Source organism: Scyliorhinus torazame, chromosome 25 (assembly GCF_047496885.1).
Source record: "Scyliorhinus torazame isolate Kashiwa2021f chromosome 25, sScyTor2.1, whole genome shotgun sequence".
Classification (NCBI taxonomy): domain Eukaryota; kingdom Metazoa; phylum Chordata; class Chondrichthyes; order Carcharhiniformes; family Scyliorhinidae; genus Scyliorhinus; species Scyliorhinus torazame.
Genome location: NC_092731.1, coordinates 22,776,612 through 22,800,869, shown reverse-complemented (window position 1 = coordinate 22,800,869; position 24,258 = coordinate 22,776,612). Strand labels below are relative to the sequence as shown.

Below are 24,258 nucleotides of genomic sequence, written 5' to 3'. Positions count from 1 at the left end.
GTGGAGAATAAAGATTTGGAAGGTGAGAGCCGACACCTGGGGACAGCCTGCGCTATCTGTAGGGGAAGAAAATCATCACGGCTGCAATTTTATTGATGAAATACAGAAGCAGGAATAACTATGTTATAAAACAATGAGTTCCAACGAGTCAGATTTGACTCAAAGCGTTAACTCTGTTTCTCTCACTGCTACCTCACGCCGCTGAGGACCTGGGTTCGATCCCGGGTCACTGACCATGCGGAGTTTGCGCACTCTCCCAGTGTTTGCGTGGGTCTCACCCCCACAACCCAAAGATGTGCAGGGTAGGTGGATTGGCCATGCTAAATTGCCCCTTAATTGGGGGAAAAAAAAATTGGGTACCCTAAATTTATAACAGGGAAGAAAAAAAAAACTATGTTTCTCTCTCCACAGATATAGCAGATCTGCTGAGCTTTTCCAGGACTTCCCTGTTTTTATTTGATCCCGGGGCAGGCAATGGAACCGGAGTTACCAGTGATAGCAGAAGATAAATCAACCCGGATTTTTACAACCTGCCAGATTTGAAGGAATATTGCTGGAAAATGAGAAATTAGCACAAAACCAAACTGGAACGCGTGAGCGTTAAATTTTATTTAAAAAAAAGTTCCTTCTTCCCGACTCCCAGATATTCAGGTGTTTGGCACATTTCACGAGGTAAGTCAGAGTGCTGGGACAGGTGAGAACGTCCACTTCTCTCTCAGGCACTCACCAGCTCAGAATAACCACACATCTACAGGATCGGCCAACAGTTACCGTGGAGGGCTTAGGAACAAAGCGCGATCGCTGCTCCCCACCAGAGACTTTGTCCATTGGCCTCGTTCTGAATGCGAGGGGGGTTTGACTTTGCTGAAGGTCCTTTGGCACACTGTTGCCCCATCTCTATTCGCTCTGTTTCGAGTATGTCCTGCTCACCGAGTCCCTGTAGAATTGGAAGATTTTCTCTGCAGCTTTCTGGCACATTGCAACACACTGCTGAAGCTACGTGAGGAGACAAGAGCATTAGCAATAGCATGAAGAATGCCTGATCTCCGCGCCAGAACTTTAGAACATAGAACAATACAGCGCAGTACAGGCCCTTCGGCCCACGATGTTGCACCGAAACAAAAGCCATCTAACCTACACTATGCCATTATCATCCATATGTTTATCCAATAAACTTTTAAATGCCCTCAATGTTGGCGAGTTCACTACTGTAGCAGGTAGGGCATTCCACGGCCTCACTACTCTTTGCGTAAAGAACCTACCTCTGACCTCTGTCCTATATCTATTACCCCTCAGTTTAAAGTTATGTCCCCTCGTGCCAGCCATATCCATCCGCGGGAGAAGGCTCTCACTGTCCACCCCATCCAACCCCCTGATCATTTTGTATGCCTCTATTAAGTCTCCTCTTAACCTTCTTCTCTCCAACGAAAACAACCTCAAGTCCATCAGCCTTTCCTCATAAGATTTTCCCTCCATACCAGGCAACATCCTGGTAAATCTCCTCTGCACCCGCTCCAAAGTCTCCACGTCCTTCCTATAATGCGGTGACCAGAACTGTACGCAATACTCCAAATGCGGCCGTTCCAGAGTTCTGTACAGCTGCAACATGACCTCCCGACTCCGGAACTCAATCCCTCTACCAATAAAGGCCAACACTCCATAGGCCTTCTTCACAACCCTATCAACCTGGGTGGCAACTTTCAGGGATCTATGTACATGGACACCTAGATCCCTCTGCTCATCCACACTTTCAAGAACTTTACCATTAGCCAAATATTCCGCATTCCTGTTATTCCTTCCAAAGTGAATCACCTCACACTTCTCTACATTAAACTCAATTTGCCACCTCTCAGCCCAGCTCTGCAGCTTATCTATATCCCTCTGTAACCTGCTACATCCTTCCACACTATCGACAACACCACCGACTTTAGTATCGTCTGCAAATTTACTCACCCACCCTTCTGCGCCTTCCTCTAGGTCATTGATAAAAATGACAAACAGCAACGGCCCCAGAACAGATCCTTGTGGTACTCCACTTGTGACTGTACTCCATTCTGAACATTTCCCATCAACCACCACCCTCTGTCTTCTTTCAGCTAGCCAATTTCTGATCCACATCTCTAAATCACCCTCAATCCCCAGCCTCCGTATTTTTTGCAATAGCCTACCGTGGGGAACCTTATCAAATGCTTTGCTGAAATCCATATACACCACATCAACTGCTCTACCCTCGTCTACCTGTTCAGTCACCTTCTCAAAGAACTCAATAAGGTTTGTAAGGCATGACCTACCCTTCACAAAGCCATGCTGACTATCCCTGATCATATTATTCCTATCTAGATGATTATAAATCTTGTCTCTTATAATCCCCTCCAAGACTTTACCCACTACAGACGTGAGGCTCACCGGTCTATAGTTGCCGGGGTTGTCTCTGCTCCCCTTTTTGAACAAAGGGACCACATTTGCTGTCCTCCAGTCCTCTGGCACTATTCCTGTAGCCAATGATGACATAAAAATCAAAGCCAAAGGTCCAGCAATCTCTTCCCTGGCCTCCCAGAGAATCCTAGGATAAATCCCATCAGGTCCCGGGGACTTATCTATTTTCAGCCTGTCCAGAATTGCCAACACCTCTTCCCTACGTACCTCAATGCCATCTATTCTATTAGCCTGGGGCTCAGCATTCTCCTCCACAACATTATCTTTTTCCTGAGTGAATACTGATGAAAAATATTCATTTAGTATCTCGCCTATCTCTTCAGACTCCACACACAATTTCCCATCCCTGTCCTTGACTGGTCCTACTCTTTCCCTAGTCATTCGCTTATTCCTGACATACCTATAGAAAGCTTTTGGGTTTTCCTTGATCCTTCCTGCCAAATACTTCTCATGTCCCCTCCTTGCTCGTCTTAGCTCTCTCTTTAGATCCTTCCTCGCTACCTTGTAACTATCCATCGCCCCAACCGAAACTTCACACTTCATCTTCACATAGGCCTCCTTCTTCCTCTTAACAAGAGATTCCACTTCCTTGGTAAACCACGGTTCCCTCGCTCGACGCCTTCCTCCCTGTCTGACCGGTACATACTTATCAAGAACACGCAGTAGCTGATCCTTGAACAAGCCCCACTTATCCAGTGTGCCCAACACTTGCAGCCTACTTCTCCACCTTATCCCCCCCCAAGTCACGTCTAATGGCATCATAATTGCCCTTCCCCCAGCTATAACTCTTGCCCTGCGGTGTATACTTATCCCTTTCCATCATTAACGTAAACGTCACCGAATTGTGGTCACTGTCCCCAAAGTGCTCTCCTACCTCCAAATCCAACACCTGGCCTGGTTCATTACCCAAAACCAAATCCAACGTGGCCTCGCCTCTTGTTGGCCTGTCAACATATTGTTTCAGGAAACCCTCCTGCACACACTGTACAAAAAACGACCCATCTATTGTACTCGAACTATATCTTTTCCAGTCAATATTTGGAAAGTTAAAGTCTCCCATAATAACTACCCTGTTACTTTCGCTCATATCCAGAATCATCTTCGCCATCCTTTCCTCTACATCCCTAGAACTATTAGGAGGCCTATAAAAAACTCCCAACAGGGTGACCTCTCCTTTCCTGTTTCTAACTTCAGCCAATACTACCTCGGAAGAAGAGTCCCCATCTAGCATCCTCTCCGCCACCGTAATACTGCTCTTGACTAGCAGCGCCACACCTCCCCCTCTTTTGCCTCCTTCTCTGAGCTTACTAAAACACCTAAACCCCGGAACCTGCAACATCCATTCCTGTCCCTGCTCTATCCATGTCTCCGAAATGGCCACAACATCGAAGTCCCAGGTACCAACCCACGCTGCCAGTTCCCCTACCTTGTTTCGTATACTCCTGACATTGAAGTAGACACACTTCAAACCACCTACCTGAACGCTGGCCCCCTCCTGCGACGTCAAATCTGTGCTCCTGACCTCTATACTCTCATTCTCCCTTACCCTAAAACTACAATCCAGGTTCCCATGCCCCTGCTGCATTAGTTTAAACCCCCCCAAAGAGCACTAACAAATCTCCCCCCCAGGATATTTGTGCCCCTCAGGTTCAGATGTAGACCATCCTGTTTGTAGAGGTCCCACCTTCCCCAGAAAGAGCCCCAGTTATCCAAAAATCTGAATCCCTCCCGCCTGCACCATCCCTGTAGCCACGTGTTTAAATGCTCTCTCTCCCTATTCCTCATCTCACTATCACGTGGCACGGGCAACAACCCAGAGATAACAACTCTGTTTGTTCTAGTTCTGAGCTTCCATCCTAGCTCCCTGAAAGCCTGCCTGACATCCTTGTCCCCTTTCCTACCTATGTCGTTGGTGCCAAAGTGGACCACGACTTGGGGCTGCTCCCCCTCCCCCCTAAGGACCCGGAAAACACGATCCGAGACATCACGTACCCTTGCACCTGGGAGGCAACATACCAAACGTGAGTCTCTCACGCTCCCACAAAATCTCCTATCTGTGCCCCTGACTATAGAGTCCCCAATTACTAATGCTCTGCTCCTCTCCCCCCTTCCCTTCTGAGCAACAGGGACAGACTCCGTGCCAGAGGCCCGTACCCCATGGCTTACCCCTGGTAAGTCCCCCCCCCACAAGTATCCAAAGCGGTATACTTGTTTCTCAGGGGAACGACCGCAGGGGATCCCTGCACTGACTGTTTTTTCCCAGTCCCTCTTACAGTTACCCACCTATCTCCAATCTTTGGTGTAACTAATTCCCTGAAGCTGCTATCTATGACCCCTTCTGCCTCCCGAATGATCCGAAGTTCTTCCAACTCCAGCTCCCTAACTCGGTCTTGGAGGAGCTGGAGACGGCAGCACTTCCTGCAGGTAAAATCAGCAGGGACACTAACTGCATCCCTCACCTCAAACATCCTGCAGGAGGAACATTGCACTCCCTTCCCTGCCATTCCTCTAACTTTCTACCAAGATCTGGCTAACAACTAAATTAAATTTTTATAAAAAATAATAATAATATAATAAAATATGGTACTTACCTCAGACCAGAGAGGAGGGGCCCCGAGTTTTTAAATACTGAATGTTGAGGAAGGAAATTTTACCAATATATATCATCAGCATTATATACAGCTTCTAAGATTAGGAGAAAGGTGAACCTCGAGAGGAGGTGGGAAAGCATGGACTAACTACCCCAAGCCATTACACAAATTCTAAGTGCAGAAATGGCCATTTATCAGCACAGGTCCATTCCTGCCCAGCCTTCATCTCTGAAGCCTTCTCTATCCCTTTGGCTAATGTTCCTCGGAACAGGCCAAGTGCCTTTAAGTTACTGCACCTGCAGCTGCAGAAAAAGCTTTAAAAGAGCTCATGCGCTTCAATGAGGAAGTAGTGCAAAATAAAAATAAAGTAGCAGGAATGTTGCCACCTGAAATCTCTGCTCCTTCAATTTTGACCTCTTCTACTTTCCCGATTTTAGACTCTGTACCGTTGGAAGCTATGCCTCGAGCTGCTGTACCGTTGGAAGCTATGCCTCGAGCTGCCTAGGCCCCAAGCTCTGGAATCCCCCCCCCCCCCTCCCCCCGACTAAAGCTCTGACTCCCTTTCCTACTTTACGACTCTCTTTAAAGCCTACCTCTTTGACCAAGCTTTTGGTCACCTCCCAACGATGTGAAGGTTGGGTGGACGATCAATGCGCGGGGTTACGGGGATGGGGCCAGGGAACGGGCCTGGGTTGGGCCGCTCTCCACGTATCTGCGTGGGTTTCCTCCGGGTGCTCCGGTTTCCTCCCACAGTCCAAAGACGTGCAGGTTAGGTGGATTGGCCAATGATAAATTGCCTGTAATGACCAAAAAGGTTAGGCGGGGCTATTAGGTTACGGTGGCAGTGAGGGCTTAAGTGGGTCGGTGCAGACTCGATGGGCCGAATGGCCTGCTTCTGCCCTGTATGTTCTATGTTTCCGAGGGTCGGTGCAGGCTCGATGGGCCGAATGGCCTCCTTCTGCACTGTCAGGATTCTACATGGCTCAGTGTCAAATGTTTGAGAATGTTCCTGTCGGAGTTTGAGTACATTCAAGGCACTTTAGAAATGCAGGCCAGCATTATTGTTGAAGTGTATGCTCCACACTACGCCCAGCTTGTCATCATCCAACACCAACAACATATCATTCTATTCCCTTTTCACTCATGTGTTTACCTCGCTTAACTTTGCAGGCCTCACTCCAAGAGACAAAAGTTCCACATTCCAACCATTCTCTGGCTAAAGAGGTTTGGTCCCGAATTCTTTATTGAAATTATTAGTGACCGTCTTATATTTGTGGCCTCTAAGCTTTAGACTCTCTACAAGTGGGAACAGCTTCTCTACAGCTACCCCATCAAATTAGTCAGAATTATCGAGGTCGCTATTCAGTCCCCCCTCCACTTGCTCTTTCCGGGAGAATAGAGCCAGAGCCGGTTCAATCTTTCCTGACGGTTATAACTCCCGAGTTCACGTAGCCGCCTTGTAAATTTATTTTTACACATTCGCCATGAATCAACAGGAACGATGACATGCTCACATCTGCCATGCACAGTGAGTAATGAGTTCACCACCTGTGGCCGAGCTAGTTACTGACCATTTCAATTCACACCCCGAGACCATCTATTCTGGAAAAAGCTCCTACACAGTTCAATGGGGCCAGGCAGCAACAAGCCTGCACACTTGCTAACGAAGCACTAGGCCACACTGCAGCAGAGCTTGCTGGCAGCAAGAGATGGAACTGCACACTGTGCCCAATGTCAGGGAGCAGGTGTCAGAATCCTACCCTGCAGCACTCCCCGAATGATCCAGATTGTGAAGCAGCCCACGTAGGTGTAGGTTATTAAAGAGTAATTAGAACTGACAAGATACTGGCTGGGAGAGAGAGACTCACTGCAACGATAGGGAGTCAAGCAAAGGTCACGAAAGAAATGGATTTGAAGCCGTTTGGAATAGATTTGCCCCCTGTGGGTAAAGGCGTTGCAGCAATGAGTCACACGGGCGTTCGGTGCCGTCACTGGCCTGTACCAGCTGGTCAATCTCAGCTAGAGTAACAGCTTCACTACAAAGAAATGTTGTAATCTTGTAATAATCAGCCTCAGCTAATTTGAGTTTCAGCCATGGCTCAGTAGTTCGCGCTCTCAATTCAGAGTCAAATCCGACTCAAGGCTGGTGGTAGTTTAAAATTTACTGAGGGTGTGCGGCAGTGTTCGGAGGCGCCATCTTAATGGGAATGAGGGCCCGCCTGCCTCCTCGGGTGGATGCAAAAGATATTGAGGGGGAGGGGACATGGAAAGAGGGTCATATATATATATATATATATAACACAGATTCTCGAGCAGGTTGCTAACTAGGTTTTTAGCACTTAGTAAAAGTACTCACTTAGCTTTTCAATTCTTGTTGGACCTTTGATCAGGAAATGTAGAATGATCTGCAAGAACTCGGCGAATATTGCAATGGTCAGGAGAAGGGTAGTGGGGGAGGGGTCGGTATGGGAGCGGATGGAGGAGGCCTCATGTAGGGGCACGGGTTTGGGGGCACTGTTAACGGCGCCTCTGCGTTACCACCGGCCAGGTACTCCACAAGCCCGGTAGTGGTGGCGGCCCTGCGGATGTGGGGATAGTGGCAGCAGCACCTGGGGTTGGAGGGGGCATCAATTTGGACACCGTTGTGGCAACCACCGGTTTTGCTCCGGGGGGGGGGTTCAGGGGTGGCAGTGTGCAGGGGATAAGCAGTTTGGGGATCTGTTTAGAGACGGGGGCTGGAAGTTTGGAAGAGCTGGAGGAGGGTTTGAGCTGCCCGGTGGTAATGGGTTCCGGTACCTGCAGGTGAGCGACTTTGTGCGGAGGCAGGTATCGACCTCCCCGCACCTGCTGCCCCAGAGGCTGCATGATGTAGTGTCGAAAACGGGAGTGGGGGAGGGGAAGATATCGGAAATCTATAAAGAGCTTATGGATTGGGAGGGAGCCCCAATTAGGGAGGTGAAGCGGAAGTGTTGGGTTGGGTGGTGGAGGCTGGGTTGTGGGAGGACGCCCTGTGGCGAGTCAATGCATCCTCATTGTGTGCCAGGCTTAGCATGATACAATTTAAGGTGGTCCACAGGGAGCACGTGACTGAGGCCCGGATGAGCAGATTCTTCGAAGGGGTGGAGGATAGGTGTGGACAGTTTGCGGGTGGGCCTGTGAATCATGTCCATATGTTTTGTGCATGTCCGAGGCTTAGGGGATTCTGGCAGGGGTTTGCAGACGTCATGTCGGAGGTACTGAAGGCAAGGGTGGCTCCGCATCCAGAGGCGGCGATTTTTGGTGTGTCAGAAGACCCGAGAGTCCAGGGGGAGCGAGAGGCTGATGTCTTGGCCTTTGCCTCCCTGATAGCCCATAGATGGATTTTGTTGACATGGAGGGACTTGGGAGCCCCTGAAGTCAGGGGTGCGGGTCAGTGGCATGGCTGGGTTTCTCAGATTCGAGAAGATTAGGTTCGCCCTGAGGGGATCGATGCTGGGGTTCGCCCAGAGGTGGCAACCGTTTAGCAACTGCTTTGGGGAAAATTAAGCTGTTAGTGGTTTGGGGGTGGGGGGGTTAAAAAGGGGAGGCATGGGGAGTTGGGTACGGTGGGGAAGGTTGGTGGGGAATTGTTTTTGGGGTGTTGTTTATGTAAACCATGTTGGCTGGGTTTTGTCGTTTTTGATGTGTTGTTCCTTATTCTGTTAAAATTTTTAATGTAAATGCCTCAATAAAATATATATATTTTTAATAATCTGCAAGAACTCACCGACTGTGCCCTGTCCCCCTAACGCATCCAGCGGTTTTCTCGGACAATCAATCTCCTCAGTGCTGCAGTTGATTAAATGCAGTGGCAATCTGGTACTCGGCCAAGGCAGACTGGGGCGGGAGATACCAGGTTGTTTAAGACGCCGATCAAGCAGACCCCCCCGCTTTTGCCCGGAATGCTGTTGAGCTTCTCGAGTGTTGCTGAAGCTGCACTCATCAACGCACTTGCGTCCTAAGTGCTGGGGGCGCTCTGGGGAAGAGTTACGCGGGCACCCCAATCACTGCCACGTGACACAGACTCGGATGGCACTGGTGAGGTTGTCAGTTCCCCTTAACGTGTCTGCTTTATCGCGGTGACAGAGACTTGTGCTGTGACCCAGGCATTGCCGTCAGTGTCTAGGTACAATCTGAAGTGCTATTGATAAACAAACAACCATAATCTATGTGGGTCATTGCTCATTAAACGAACGTAGCTCTGTCCTTTTATTACACATGCCTGTACCCTGTGTGTCGCTAACCCTCTTGTATGGAGCCTATGGCCATCCAGCTGAGGTGGGAAGAGGATGCGGCCGGCACCAGGTTATGTCAGAACCTCCTGGAATGAAATGAAACGACTGCGCGGGTTTCGTATAACATACCTCTTCAACAGAATAAGCCCCTTTTGTGGACGACATCAGCAGTTGCTTCTCAACACTGTCGATGGAGAACGTGAGAACAGCAGCCGCCTCCTGAAACAAAGGTACCCGGGGTGAGACAGCGGTTTTCACTGCCAGGGAAGCCAGTAGCATTCAGGATTAGCCACTTCCAATGGTGCGGATTAAACCGACTGCGCTACAGGGAAACTCTTACTTCGGTGGGACAGAAGAGCCTGCTTGGTTCAGTTGGCAGCAACGTCGCCCGAGCCAGAGGTTGTGGGTTTGGGTGGCACCAACGTTCCCTCGAAGCTGCAAGGATACAGTCGCACAGCAATCCAGAACATACTGCACAGTGCAACAAACATGTCACATGCAGCCAGCTGGGCCGAGATAGCGGGAGTATTTGCTGGAGTGGTTGGGGAGGGTTTAAACTAAAATGGCAGGGGAAGGGGAAACCTATGCAAGGAGCTAGAGGCGGGGCAATCACGGACAAGAAAAGACAGAAAGGGGAATAAGGAAAGTGATAGGCAGAGAAACCAAGGGCTAGATGCAAACAGGGCCATAGTGAAATATAATGGGACCAGAGCAAGCAATGTTAAAAAGACAAGCTTAAGGCTTTGTGCCTGAACGCACAAAGCATTCACAATAAAGTGGATGAGTCAGTCGCACAAATAGATGCAAATGGATATGGTATCGGTGGGAGTTCGGAGAGATGGCTGCAGGGTGACCAAGGTTGGGAACTGAACATCCAGGGGTATTCAGTATTTAGGAATAGGAAAAGGCAGTGGAGTTGCATTGCTGGTTAAAGAGGAAATTAACTCAATAGTGAGGAAAAATATGTATGGGTAGAGCGGAGAAACACTATGGGGCAAGGAATATTAGTGGATGTCGGATATAGACCCCCAAACTGTAGCGGTGATGTTGGGAATGGCAATAAACAGGATATTAAAGATGCATGAGATAAAGGAACATCTGTAATTATGGATGACTTTAATCTGCATATAGATTGGGAAAATCAAATTCAGCACAATACCATAGAGGAATTTCTGGAGTGCATATACGATGGTTTTCTGGATGAATATGTTGAGGAACCAACAAGAGAACAGGCCATCCTCGACTGGGTACTGTGCAAAGAGAAAGGAATAATTGGCAATCTAGTCATGTGAGGGCCCTCGGGGATGAGTGACCATAATATGATAGAATTCTTCATAAAAGGTGGAGAGTGACATGGTTGATTCTGAGACTGGGTCCTGAATCTTAATACAGGAACGATGATGGTATGAGGCACAAGTTGGCTATGACAGATTGGGAAATATTACTTGAAGAGATACTGGTAGATAGGCAATGGCAAAGATTCAAATAGTTTGTGGGTGAACTTCAATAATTGTTTATTCCTGTCTGGCACAAAAATTAAAAAGGGAAAGGTGGCCTACCCTTTGCTTACAAGGGAAATTAGAGACGGTATTAGCTCCAAAGAGGCATGCAAATTGGCCAAGGAAAACAACAGACCTGAGGATTGGGAGCAATTTAGAATTCAGCAAAGGAGGACCAAGGGATGTTTAAGGCGGTGAAAATAGAGTACGAGAGTAAGTTTGCGGGGAACATAAAAACTGACTGTAAAAGTTTCTATAGATACGTGAAGAGAAAAAGATTGGTACGTACAGTCAGAAACAGGGGAATTTATAATGGGGAACAAAAAAATGGCTGACCAACTAAATACATAATTTGGTTCGGTCTTCACAAAGAACATACCAGAAATGTTGGGGAACACGGGACTTAGTGAGAGGGAAGAAATCAATATTAGTAGGGAGATGGTGTTGGGGAAATTAATGGGATTGAAGGCCAATAAATCCATTGGGTCTGAATCTACATCCCAGAGTACTTAAGTGGCCTGAGAAATAGTGGATGCATTGGTGGTCATCTTCACAGATTCTATAGACTCTGGGACAGTTCCTAAAGATTGGGAGGGTAGCCAATGTAACCCCACTATTTAAAAAGGGAGGTACAGAGAAAACAGGGAATCATAGACCAGTCAGCCTGATGTTGGTAGTGAGGAGAATTCTAGAGTCCATTGTAAAAGACTTAATAGCTGAGCACTTGGAAAACAGTGGCAGGATCGGACAGAATCAGCATGGATTTACGAAAGGGAAATCATGCTTGACAAATTTACTGCAATTCTTCGAGGATGCAACTAATAGAGTTGGTGAGCAGGAGCCAGTTCATGTGGTTTATTTGGACTAGGCCTTTACTAAGGTCCCACTTAAGAGATTAGCGTGTAAATTTAATGCGCATGGGATTGGGGGTAGCGTATTGAGATGGATAGAAAACTGGTTGGCAGACAGGAAATAGAGTAGGAATAAAACTGGTCTTTTTCCGAATGGCAGACAGTGACTAGTGGGGTATCGTAGGAATCGGTGCTGGGACTCCAGCTATTTACAATATATATATTAATGATTTAGATGAGGGAGCTAAGGGACGGCACGGTGGCCCAGTGGTTAGCACTGCTACCTACAGCGCTGAGGACCCAGGTTCGATCCCGGCCCCGGGTCACTGGCCGTGTGGAGTTTTCACATTCTCCCAGTGTCTGCGTGGGTTCCACCCCCACAACCCAAAGATGTGCAGGTTAGGGGGATGGCCACACGAAATTGCCCCTTAATTGGAAAAAAAAAAATTGGGTACTCTAAATTATTTTTAAAAAAAGATGAGGGAGCTAAATGTAATATCTCCAAATATTGCAGGTGGCACAAAGCTGGGACGGAGGGTGAGCTGTGAGAAGGATGTAGAGATGCTTCAATGTGATTTGGACAAGCTGAGTGAGTGGGCAAATGAATAGTGGATGCAGTATAATGTGGATAAATGTGAAGTTATCCAGTTCGTCTGAAAAACCAGACAAGTTAAAGGCACATTATCTGAATGGCTATAAATTGAGAGAGAGGGGGATAGGAAGGATGTTCTTGAGAGGTAGGTGTTCTTGCTATCGAGGAGGTGCAGCGAAGGTTTACCAAACTGATTCCTGGGATGGCAGGACTGACATATGAGGAGAGATTGAGTCAGTTACGATTATATTTGCTGGAGTTTAGAAGAATGATTAGGGATCTCGTAGAAACCTGCAAAGTTCTAACAGCATTAGACAGGGTAGATGAATCATAAAATCATAGAATTTACAGTTCAGAAGGAGGCCATTCGGCCCATCGAGTCTGCACCGGCTCTTGGAAAGAGCACCCCACCCAAGCCCACACCTCCACCCTATCCCCCATAACCCAGTAACCCCACCCAACACTAAGGGAAATTTTGGAACCCAAGGGCAATTTAGCCTGGCCAATCCACCTAACCTGCACATCTTTGGACTGTGGGAGGAGACCGGAGCACCCGGAGGAAACCCACGCACACACGGGGAGGATGTGTAGACTCCGCACAGACAGTGACCCAAGCCGGGAATCGAACCTGGGACCCTGGAGCTGTGAAGCAATTGTGCTAACCACTATGCTACCGTGCTGCCCACTGTGCTACCGTGCTGAAAGAAGGATGTTTCTGATGGTGGGGAATCTAGAACCAGGGGTCACAGTCTGAGGATACCGGGTAGACCATTTTGGACCGAGATGAGGAGAGATTTATTCACCCAGAGAGTGGTGAGCCTGTGGAATTCGCAACCACAGAAAGTAGCTGAAGCCAAAACATTGTATATTTTCAAGAGGGAGTTAGGATTTGGTCTTGGGGTGGGAAAAGGATCAAAGGATTTTTAAAAATAAATTTAGAGTATCCAATTATTTTTTTTCCAATTAAGGGGCAATTTAGCGTGGCCAATTTACCGACCCTGCCCATCTTTGGGTTGTGGGGGTGAAACCCACGCAGACACGAGGAGAAATCCACACAGACAGTGACCTGGGGCCGGGATCAAACCCGGATCCTCAGTGCCGTTGGCAGCAGTGCTAACCACTGCACCACCGTGCTGCCCGAAAAGGATCAAAAGGATATCGGGAGAAAGTGGGACGAGCCTATTGAGTTGGATGATCAGCCATGGTCATAATGAATGGCGGAGCGGGCTCGAAGGGCCGAATGGCCACCTTCTGCTCCTATTTTTTTCCCATTTCCCTTTAAGGTGCACACGTGTGCAACCTTAAAAGACCACCCAATGTAGCAAACCGGCCACACACAAGGACGAATTGGTGGTACCTAATGTTTCCTCTAAACTGTACATGTGCACAGTCTGCACAGGAAAGGCATGCAGTGAGCAGGCAAGTTGTCCCCTTTAGGATGTGGCTACGCTCGACCATACAAATTTGCACATTGAGATGAACAGCCCACACACTCCAAAAATGACATGTAGAGGGGCCATTGGGTATCACGACTGATTTAAGCCAGTGATTTAGGCTGCCACTTAAATGCAGTACCGAGGAAGTGCTGCAATGTCAAGAGGTACCATTTTACAGATTAAAGCCAGGTTCTGTTAAAGATTCCATGGCAGGGAATGTTCTGGCCAGCATTTCCTCCTCGATCAATACCTTGTAAACAGATGGCCTGGCTACTCAGCCAGTTGCAGGTGGCTGGGCCTTGCTCTGCACAAATTGTGTTTGCCACATTACAAAAGGAATTCATTAACAATAAAGCGCTCTGAAATGCCCCGAGGGCACGATATAAATGAAAATTCCTAAATGTAACGTGGACGCATTATTTTCCAGCGCTTCAAGCAGATTTTAAATCAGATGTTGCCTGCTGAGATTTTAATGCCCTGTGTTTCACTTCACTAACCTTCTCGATCTTGGTTGTTGGGTCTAAAAGGATTTCTCCGTTAGAGTCAATCACACACGTGACTCCGCAGAAAACGCTTCTCATGGGCAGCCCGGCATCCATCAATGCCATGCAGGCTGCATTCAGGCAGCATGACAGCAGCTAGTCCAGTCAGTTAAGGATCTCCCGGGTGATGGAAACTTCAACACAAACTCGCGCAACATAATTCGTCACGTAGGGGCAACAAAAAAGACAGCAAATGCACGGACGGAATTGTTAAACACCGTAGACCAGCTTTGCTCTCGCGTAGTTGCCTTTCACGGAATCATAGCATCTCGGCAGTGCAAGAGGCAGCCATTCATCCCATCGACGCCGCACCGACCCTCCTCACCCTGCACCTCACAAACTGGGCCAGAGAGACAATTTGTCACATTTTTGTCCAGACGTCGAATGAGACAAGCTGCAGAAGTAAAGCTGTGCAGATATGTCAGCTGTTCCTCAGTCGGCAGCAGGCTAGCCTGCATCACAAAGCTGTGGGTTTAAGTCACAAGCTGGAGACTCGAGCACAAAACCTAACTGATAGTGAGCGAGCTTGGCCCGGTCTTTAGGATAGGACATTAAAGCAAGGTCTTCCAATTGGACATTCTGAATTCTCCCTCAGTGTACCCGAACAGGCGCCGGAGTGTGGCGACTAGGGGCTTTTCACAGTAACTTCATTGCAGTGTTAATATAATCCTACTTGTGACACTAATAAAGATGATATTATTGTAAAAGATCCCACTGCACGATTTCAAAGATGCTCTCCCTGGTGTCCTGGCCACCATTTATCTCTCAGTGGGGCCACAATAAAACAGATCACCTGGTTATCACATCGCTGATGGAGGGACAACAGGAACAACATTTCAAAGAGGACTGTGAGCATTGCTGAAAAAGAGAGAAGTTTTTTGTCTTGTACTCATCAGGACACTTTGCAAGAGTACCAGTAGAAGGGGAAAACAACAATTTATACTATACAAGAATTGGTTGGCAAGTGGACTCTGTTTGATAGAGGGTTGCCATGGAGAATGCGCCAGTCGTGGTGACTGACAAATAATTGTCAAGCACTGTTTGAAATTTAAAACAGGCTGCTTGACCCTGATTGATCAAGACATTAACGGGGGGAATTAATCAGGAATGGCTGCACTTATTTGTTTAGCTGAAACAGGCGCAATGTATGTACATGTTCTATCTGCAAGGATAACTCCCCTGACCTTCTTAAAAATAGTGCCATTTAAATTTTTTTTTTAAATTTAGAGTACCCAAATCATTTTTTCCAATTAAGGGGCAATTTAGCATGGTCAATCAACCTAGCCTGCACATTTTTTGTTGTTGTTGTGGGGGCAAAACCCACGCAAACACGGGGAGAATGTGCAAACTCCACACGGACAGTGACCCAGAGCCGGCATCAAACCTGGGACCTCGGCGCTGTGAGGCTGCAGGGCTAACCCACTGCGCCACCATGCTGCCCTAAAATAGTGCCCTTTTACATCCACCTGAGAGGGCAGACATGGCATCGAATTAACATCCTTTTTAAAGATGACACCCCTGACAGTGCATTTGATACTGGAGTACCAGGCCTGATTTTTGTGCTCTTATCCTGGAGTGAGACTTGAAACCACAGGGTTATCAGCACTGGCTGATAAACTGTACCATCGCTTTAGGACAAGATGTCCACATTCAGAGGTTCACAAATAGCGACCACGCTTTGTGACTCTCCTTGGCTGCCATCAAGGCTCACACACAGCATGCACGTACACCTCCTGCTCGGCAGGCTGCACCGGGAGGGGGAGGCCGCACGGTAGGACAGAGGTCAGCACTGCTGCCTCACAACTCCGGGGTCCCGGGTTCAGTTCCACTGTCGGGTGACTGTGTGAAGTATGCACCTTCTCCCCGTGTCGGCGTGGGTTTCCTCCCAAAGTCCAAAGATGTGCAGGTTAGGTGGATTGGCCATGCTTAATTGCCCTCAGTGTCCAAAAAAAGGTTAGGTGGGGTTACTGGGATAGGGTGGAAGCCTGCGCTTAAGTAGGGTGCTCTTTCCAAGGGCCGGTGCAGACTTGATAGTCCGAATGGCCTCCTTCTGCACTGTAAATTATATGATGTCTAACCGCACATTGCAGTCAGTCTGTTGCAGCTCTTCGCATCTCCTAAGCTCCACTGTCACGGGACACAGCAAGTAACGCTGTACCACATCAGCATCAAATATTGGCAGAGGCAATGTGGGCGAAGAGACATTTGGTTGTGAGTCTGTCGCCTCGCCAGACAAGAACATCCACACCATATAAACCTCAGCTCATTTGAAATCTGCTCTTTGTATCTTGTTCATCCAACACCTGGGTTTAGTGACCTACATTGGATGTAAAATTCTCATCTTGGTGTTCAAATCCTTGCCCCTCCCCATCGGTCCACTCTTCTCTGAGATCTCTGCGTGCCTCTAGTTCTGGCCTATTGTTCAGCCCCGATTTCCTTTGTCCATGGGGAATTGCACTTTCAGCTGCCCACGCCCTAAATGCTGGAATTCCCCCTTCCCTGCTCTCCGCCTTTGCCATGACCCAATCCTGTCCGAACATCTCCTTACCTGCCGTCAGATTTTGTCTGATCGCACCCCTGTCAAGCGCCTTGTAACATTAAAGGCACTACATAATGAAATGAAATGAAATGAAAATCGCTTATTGTCACAAGTAGGCTTCAAATGAAGTTACTGTGAAAAGCCCCTAGTCGCCACATTCCGGCGCCTGTTCGGGGAGGCTGGTACGGGAATTGAACCGTGCTGCTGGCCTGCTTGAAAAGCCAGCTATTTAGCCCAGTGTGCTAAACCAGCCCCTAAATTCAAGTTGCTGCTGTCTATATTGGTGCTTGCAACACGAGGCTGGGTTCAGTAAACAAGCAGCAAAGCCCTTTTCAAGTAGTTTGTTTGCTACACTTCTACCAAAAAAACCACAATCCTGAATCATTTTGTTGAGGACCGTTTCAATCTAAATGGGATTATTTAAAGCAGATAATGGGGCCAGGAATAAAAAGCACTTACGCCTCCTTCTTTCATGAGTCACACGCTACCAAAGTAGTACAGCAGGTGAATCAATAGGAAACGAAAAGCAGATATATATGCAATCATGCACAAGACTTTGCAGTTGATACGAACGTCAGGAGAAGCAACGTCCACACTATTTAGAACATAAGAACAAGGAGCAGTTTAGCCACTCAATACAATCACAGCTGATCTCCTCTCAGCCTCAATCTACTTTCCTGCCCGTTCTCCATAACCCTTCACCCCAAATCTGTCCATCTTCCCCTTAAATTTACTCAATGTCCCGGCACCCACTGCACTCTGGGTAGCGAGTTCCATAGATTCGTCACCCGTTTGAGAGAAGTAACTTCTCAGCTCGGTTATAAATCTGCTACTCCTTCTCCTAAAACTATGACCTCTAGTTCTAGAAGGCCCGAGGAAACATCTGCTCTACGCCTACTTTGTCAATATCTTTTATCGTCTTTATATACCTCACCCAGTTCTTCTCTCATTCTTCTAAACCCGAGAGAACAGGCCTAAACTGCTCAATCTCTCTTCATAAGACAAACCCTTCACATCTGGAATCAATCTGGTGAACCTCCTCTGAACTGACTCCAATGCAACTACATCCCTCCTCAAGTCAGGGGACCAAAACTGTACACAGTGCGCCAGGTGTGGTCTCACCAATGCCTTGTACAGTTGCAGCAACTCCAGGGAGCTCCTTCAGAAGAGACCTGCCATTTGACGCCTAATTATCAAGACTTCAGGGAGAACTTCCCTGCTCCTCATCGAAAGAATGGGCACGGGATCTTTTGCATCTGCCCGATGCAACATCCCGAAACCAACGTCACTAAAATAGGACGTTTGTGGGACCTGCTGCACGCTGGATCTTACTATGAGCTTTTGGCAGCCACTGTTTAGCACAGGGCTAAATCGCTGGCTTTGAAAGCAGACGAAGGCAGGCCAGCAGCACGGTTCAATTCCCGTACCAGCCTCCCCGAACGGGCGCTGGAATGTGGCTTTTCACAGTAACTTCATTTACAGCCTACTTGTGACAATAAGTGATTTCCATTCATTTCATTTCACTGTCTACATTACAACACGTAGCACAGTTGCTTCACAGCGCCAGGGTCCCGGGTTCGATTCCCAGCTTGGGTCACCTGTCTGTGCGGAGTCTGCATGTTCGCCCCGTGTCTGCGTGGGTTTCCTCCCACAAGTCCCAAAAGACGTGCTGTTAGGTGGATTGGACATTCTGAATTCTCCCTCTCTGTACCCGAACAGGCGCCGGAGTGTGGCGATGAGGGGCTTGTCACAGAAACTTCATTGCAGTGTTAATGTAAGCCTACTTGTGACAATAAAGATTATTATTTTTAGTTTCCACACGTCAAGAAGTACTTCGCTACCGACAAAGCGCTTCAGGGTGCCATGAGGTTGGACACGTGTGTTTTTTTAAAAATAAATTTAAAGTACCCAATTCTTTTTTTCCCAATTAAGGTGCAATTTAGCGCGGCCAATTCACCTACCCTGCTCATCTTTTTGGGTTGCGGGGCTGAGACCCACGCAGACACGGGGAGAATGTGCCAACTCCACACGGACAGTGACCCGGGGCCGGGATCGAACCCGGGTCCTCGGCGCCGTGTGGCAACAGTGCTAACCACTGCGCCGCGCCCCCATGACGTTGGACACTGTTTAAAGGTAATGGGGAACATTTCAAAGTTGGAGATTGCCAGGCCAGCAGACCTGTCACTACTGCTGAAAAGGATACAGATCCAGAGTCATGGATGACTTGCAACACGATGGTGATGGATGAGCGGGGGTGGAGCGCAGTCAGGATGGTGGCTTCGCACGTGTTTCGAATCATCTGCTCCTTGCTCTTCTCGGCGACACCTTTCAGCAAACAAAGAAAATAGTCCGAGCGAATAGTGTGGTTGCAAAAGACATCAAAAACAATCGGTAAAATCAAACAACCATGTCTCACAAACAAGCTCACAGCTTAAGGACAGCATCAGGAAGGTGAATACCAACAAGATTGAATTCATTGCCAGGGCAGAGGTTGACATGCCAAAACTTGATTCATCTTTCTGGGCCGAGCAGGAAAATATCAGCCCTCTTGTTAGTCAGTTATAGTAACCCCACTTCACGAAACAAAAAACTGTATTGCTGAAAAAATACATTTTGTCGAAGTTTTTAGTCTTGTACTCATCAGGAAAATTGCAAAAATACCAACACCGGGGAGAAAAACCTTATACTGTATGAGAATAGAGTGTTGTTTGGGAGGCAGATAGACTCTGATTGGTAGAGATGTTGCCACGGAGAATGCACCATTTAATGGTGACTGCCAAGGGTTGCTCGAAAATTTAAATCAGGCAGCTTGATTCTGATTGGTCAAGGCATTACCCAGAGGCATGAACCAGTGAATGGCTATCACTTATTTTGTTTAGCTGAAACAGAAGCAACATGCTCTGTCTGTCTGCAAAGAACGGGGCCCTATGTATTAATAGATGTAGATTCCACACAAATGCGCCACACTGCGAGCCCGACTGATTAATCAAACAAAATGGTCGACCTCAAACCCCTGTGCTGAGTTTCAAACCCGATGTTTCACCCAGTGCTAAAGCATTTCGCCTGCATCTGTAACTTTGCCAGCGCCACCTACCTCCCACGTCACCAGAGTGCTGTTGATATCCTTAATGTCAAATGTCGAATCCTCAAGGCGATTTACAAATAATTTCCCACATTCCTTGAAGACTCCATGAGAGGGAAAGGGAATTTAGGTCTGGGGAACATTTGGCCGAAGCCCTCACTGCATTATAAACAAAGTTTGTAACACAGAGGCAAAAGCTGAAAAGGTTATAAGCTGCAGCCGCAGTTAAACATGCAAACCACGCATGACAAAGCACAGGCCACCGTGGTATTATAGCAGAAGAATGGAGCCAGGTCCTCTTTGTTTTTACAATTAAGGGGCAATTTAGCATAGCCAATCTACCTACCCTGCACATCTTTTGGGTTGTGGGGGGTGTGACCCACGCAGACACAGGGAGAATGTGCAAACTCCACACGGACAGTGACCCGGGGCCGGGATCGAACCCGGGCCCTCGGCGCCGTGCGGCAGCAGTCCTATACCAGGTTCTCTCTTAACCTTGGGATCAGTCGACGGCCAGAAGCACTGAGCAATGTGGACGGCCTGAAGGCCGGGAGTTGGTCACTGCAGGATTTGTGCTATTCTCCGAAATCAGGGAGTGATCCTTACATACATGTGGCATCTTTCCCCAATTCTGTAGCCTCTTCTTCCTGACTGTCTTCCGACTTCCAATCTCTCATGCCTCTCTTCCAGCTGTTCAGCAATCTCAAGTCTCGCTGTCTGGAACTTCCTCCCTAATCTCTTTTTCCTCATTCTCCCCCCACCCCACCCCCCCAAAAAACTTGCCCAACACAATTTCATTTTGAAAGCATTGCCTGCCGGCTCCCCCAGCTGTTCAGCGTCCCCCCGACCTATCGCGCACCCCTTTAAAAGCCAGTATGCTTCACACGTTCCACTCTTAACCAGGACCGAGATGCTGCCAGTGAACCTCAGGTCTCTGCTGCCACCATGTGTTGTTCTTTATGCACTGCAGCAAAATGACCTGCAGGAGGCGGGTTAACAGCAGAGAACGATTCCCAATTCAGAAATGGTCTAATAAAGGAGCTTGACTTTAATTTCAGTACTAAAAAAATCAACATGCCGTAGATTGCTCATGGAAAGTGCCCCCCCCCCACACCATTAGGAGAAAATTACTCCTCACTACACCACCATCACCCCCGCCAACACTATTGTAACTCACCCAGTCCTCACGTCACAATCTCCAACACCCTTCCTTATAACAACCCCAGACGTCAACAATCCTCTCCATCCTCTCAACCCCAATGGTCTCCAACTCCCTGGAATGAATTGGAGGTGATCTCATTGAAACATAAAAGAATCCGAGCAGGCTTGACAGGGTAGGTACTGAGAGGCTGCTTTTCCCTGTGAGGTACCATCAATTCACTACAAGACGATGAGAGCGAGTGAACATAGGCTTTATTATTCAAGAACTTGCCTGCCTGTGACTGCTGTAACAATGAGCGCCACCCACAGGCGGCAGGTCTATATACTGCCCCGGGGGACGGAGCCAGAGGCAGAGCGCACCAGGGTTCTAGTACAATACATGGAAGGAGATTATATTACCATTCCCTGGCCATAGGCCACAGTAATATACAGACAACTTATATTATGGTGAATACATTCACCACATTCACCCCCTGTTAAAAATGAAGTCCATCGGCAGGGGTGAAGTGGGGTCATCATACGTTCAGTCTGTCTGGAGGCCAGATTGTTCTTTTGGACCTCCTCAACTCTGGCGGGTACGAACGTTGTAGTTGCTGACTCTGAGCGTATTGTCTGGAGCTTCGGTCCGGCATGTCGGCGACGATTGAGGGGTGGGGGTAGGCAGGGGGGTGATGGATGGCTGCAGTGTAGGTGCGGGACAGTACAGGAGCATCAGGGGGAGCGTTAGGGATTTGGGGGTGGCGGTAGGCGGTGGGTAAGGGGGCGCGTTGACATGGGAACCAGCGGGCGCCAGGTCCCGGAGGGAGACCATATCTTGCCGTCCGTCTTGGTGCGCGACGTAGGCCTGTTGGTGGTTGGCGTGCAGCAGCTGGACTCTCTCGACCAGGGGGTCGGTCTTATGGCTCCTCGTTTGCTTCCGGAGAAGGAAAGGTTCCGGGGTTGTCAGCCAGGATGGAAGCGAGACCCCGGAGATGGACTCCTGCCAATGGGGAATCTGGAGACGTCTAGACCGAAGGGCAAGACGAATGGCCTTCCATACCGTCGCGTTCTCCCTTTCCACCTGCCCGTTTCCCTGTGGTTGTAGCTCGTAGTCCTGCTCGAGGCGATGCCCTTACTGAGCAGGTACTGACGCAGCTCATCGCTCATGAAAGAGGTGCCCCGGTCACTGTGGACGTATGCAGGGAAACCGAACAGGGTGAAAATGCTGTGCAGTGCCTTTATAACAGTGGCCGAGGTCATGTCGGGACATGGGATAGCGAAGGGAAAGTGGGAGTACTCGTCAATGACGGTCAGGAAGTATATATTGCGGTTGGTGGAAGGGATGGGCCCTTTGAAGTCGATACTGAGGTGCTCAAAGGGCCAGGAGGCCTTTACCAGGTGGGCCTTGTCTGGCCGGTAGAAGTGCGGTTTGCACTCTGCGCAAACCTGGCAATCCCTGGTCATGGCCCTGACCTCCTCGGTGGAGTAGGGCAAATTGCGGGCCTTAATAAAGTGGATAAGCCGAGTGACCCCCGGGTGACAGAGATCATTGTGGACAGCCCGAAGTCAGTCATCTTGCGCGCTGGCGCATGTGCCATTGGACAGGGCATCTTGAGGGCTCGTTGAGCTCCCCAAGACGATACTTGACACCGTAAGTATAGGTGGAGAGTTCGATCCTCCACCTCAAGATTTTGTCGTTTTTAATTTTGCCCCGTTGTGCGTTGTCAAACATAAAGGTTACTGACCGTTGGTCGGTGACGAGGGTGAACCTCCTACCAGCTAGGTGGTGCCTCCAATGCCGCACAGCTTCCACAATGGCTTGCGCTTCCGTCTCGACAGAGGAGAGTTGAATCTCGGAGGCGTGGAGGGTTCTAGAAAAGGTTACTGGCCTGCCCGCCTGGTTGAGGGTGGCGGCCAGGGCAACGTCTGATGCATCGTTCTCTACCTGGAAGGGGACGGACTCGTCCTCAGCGTGCATCGTGGCCATAGTGATATTGGCCTTGATGCGGCTGAAGGCCGAGCGGGCCTCAGCCGTCAGGGGGAATATAGTGGATTTGATAAGTGGGCGGGCTTTGTCCGCATAGTTGGAGAATAGCCCCAGGCAGCGTTTGAGGGCCTTGAGGCTGTGGGGAAGGGGAAGTACCATGAGGGGGTGCATGCGGTCGGGGTCGGCCCTCGGACCCCGTTTTCCACGACATAGCCGAGGATGGCTAGCCGGGTTGTGCGGAAACCGCACTTCTCCTTGTTATATGTGAGGTTGAGGGATTGGGCGGTCTGGAGGAACCTCTGAAGGTTGGCGTTGTGGTCCTGCTGATCATGGCCGCAGATGGCAACATTGTCCAAGTACGGGTATGTAGCCTGCAGCCTGTACTGGTCCACCATTCGGTCCATCGCTCTCTGGAAGACCGAGACCCCATTAGTGACGCCGAAAGGGACCCTGAGGAAGTGGAAGAGTCGGCCGGCTGCTTCAAAAGCAGTGTAGGGGCGATCTTACGGGCGGATTGGGAGCTGGTGGTCGGCAGACATCAGATCTACCGTGGAGAACACCCGGTACTGTGCGATCTGATTGACCATCTCCGCTATGCGGCGGAGGGGGTACGCATCAAGTTGCATGAACCGGTTTATAGTCTGGCTGTAGTTCACAACCACCCGATTCTTTTCCCCGGTCCTGACAACCACCACTTGTGCTCTCCAGGGGCTGTTGCTGGCCTCGATGACCCCCTCCCTCAAGAGTCGCTGGACCTCCGACTTGATAAAAATCATGTCTTGTGCACTGTACCGCCTGCTCCTGGTGGCGACGGGCTTACAGTCAGGGTGAGGTTCGCAAAGAGCGAGGGGGGGGGGGGGGGGGGGGGGGGGGGGGGGGATCTTAAGGGTCGCGAGGGGGGGGGGGGGGAAGGGGAAGGGAAAGTCAGGGAATCAAGAGGTGAAGTAATCAGTGGGAAGCGTAGCTGCTTAGGAATACAAAAAAGCACGAAAAGACAGAACTCAGGAGAGGTTACAATAGTCCCCACCCCACAAAATATGGCAGTGTGTATGGAAAGGCTCAGTAAACCAAGGTCCACCACACTAAGAAAACAAAAAGGGACGGTCAATAGAGAATTAAAGGTGCTATATTTAAATGCGCGCAGTGTACGGAACAAGGTAGATGAGCTTGTGGCCCAGATTGTGACTGGCAGGTATGATGTGTTAGGCATCACAGAGACATGGTTGCAGGGGGTTCAGGACTGGCATTTAAACATCCAGGGATTCACAACCTATCGAAAAGACAGAGAGGTGGGCAGAGGGGGCGGGGTT

The 24,258-nt window shown here is 49.0% G+C and overlaps 1 protein-coding gene across 2 annotated transcripts in view; it reads right to left on the bottom strand.

Moving 5' to 3' along the window:
* Window positions 1-585: 585 nt before the first annotated feature.
* The window catches only part of LOC140402414 (exosome complex component RRP46-like), a 30,186-nt gene continuing 6,513 nt past the window's right edge, over window positions 586-24,258 (bottom strand). The window contains exons 3-8 of one of the 2 annotated variants that reach the window (XM_072490180.1): window positions 18,943-19,064; window positions 14,156-14,296; window positions 10,440-10,530; window positions 9,621-9,715; window positions 9,410-9,499; window positions 586-996 (exon numbers count right to left, since the gene is read on the bottom strand). In XM_072490180.1, the coding sequence (XP_072346281.1) occupies window positions 898-996; window positions 9,410-9,499; window positions 9,621-9,715; window positions 10,440-10,530; window positions 14,156-14,296; window positions 18,943-19,064 (638 nt within the window). In that variant the 3' untranslated portion in view covers window positions 586-897. The remainder of the gene's footprint in view (window positions 997-9,409; window positions 9,500-9,620; window positions 9,716-10,439; window positions 10,531-14,155; window positions 14,297-18,942; window positions 19,065-24,258) is intronic. The other variant, XM_072490179.1, reaches the window with a different exon arrangement.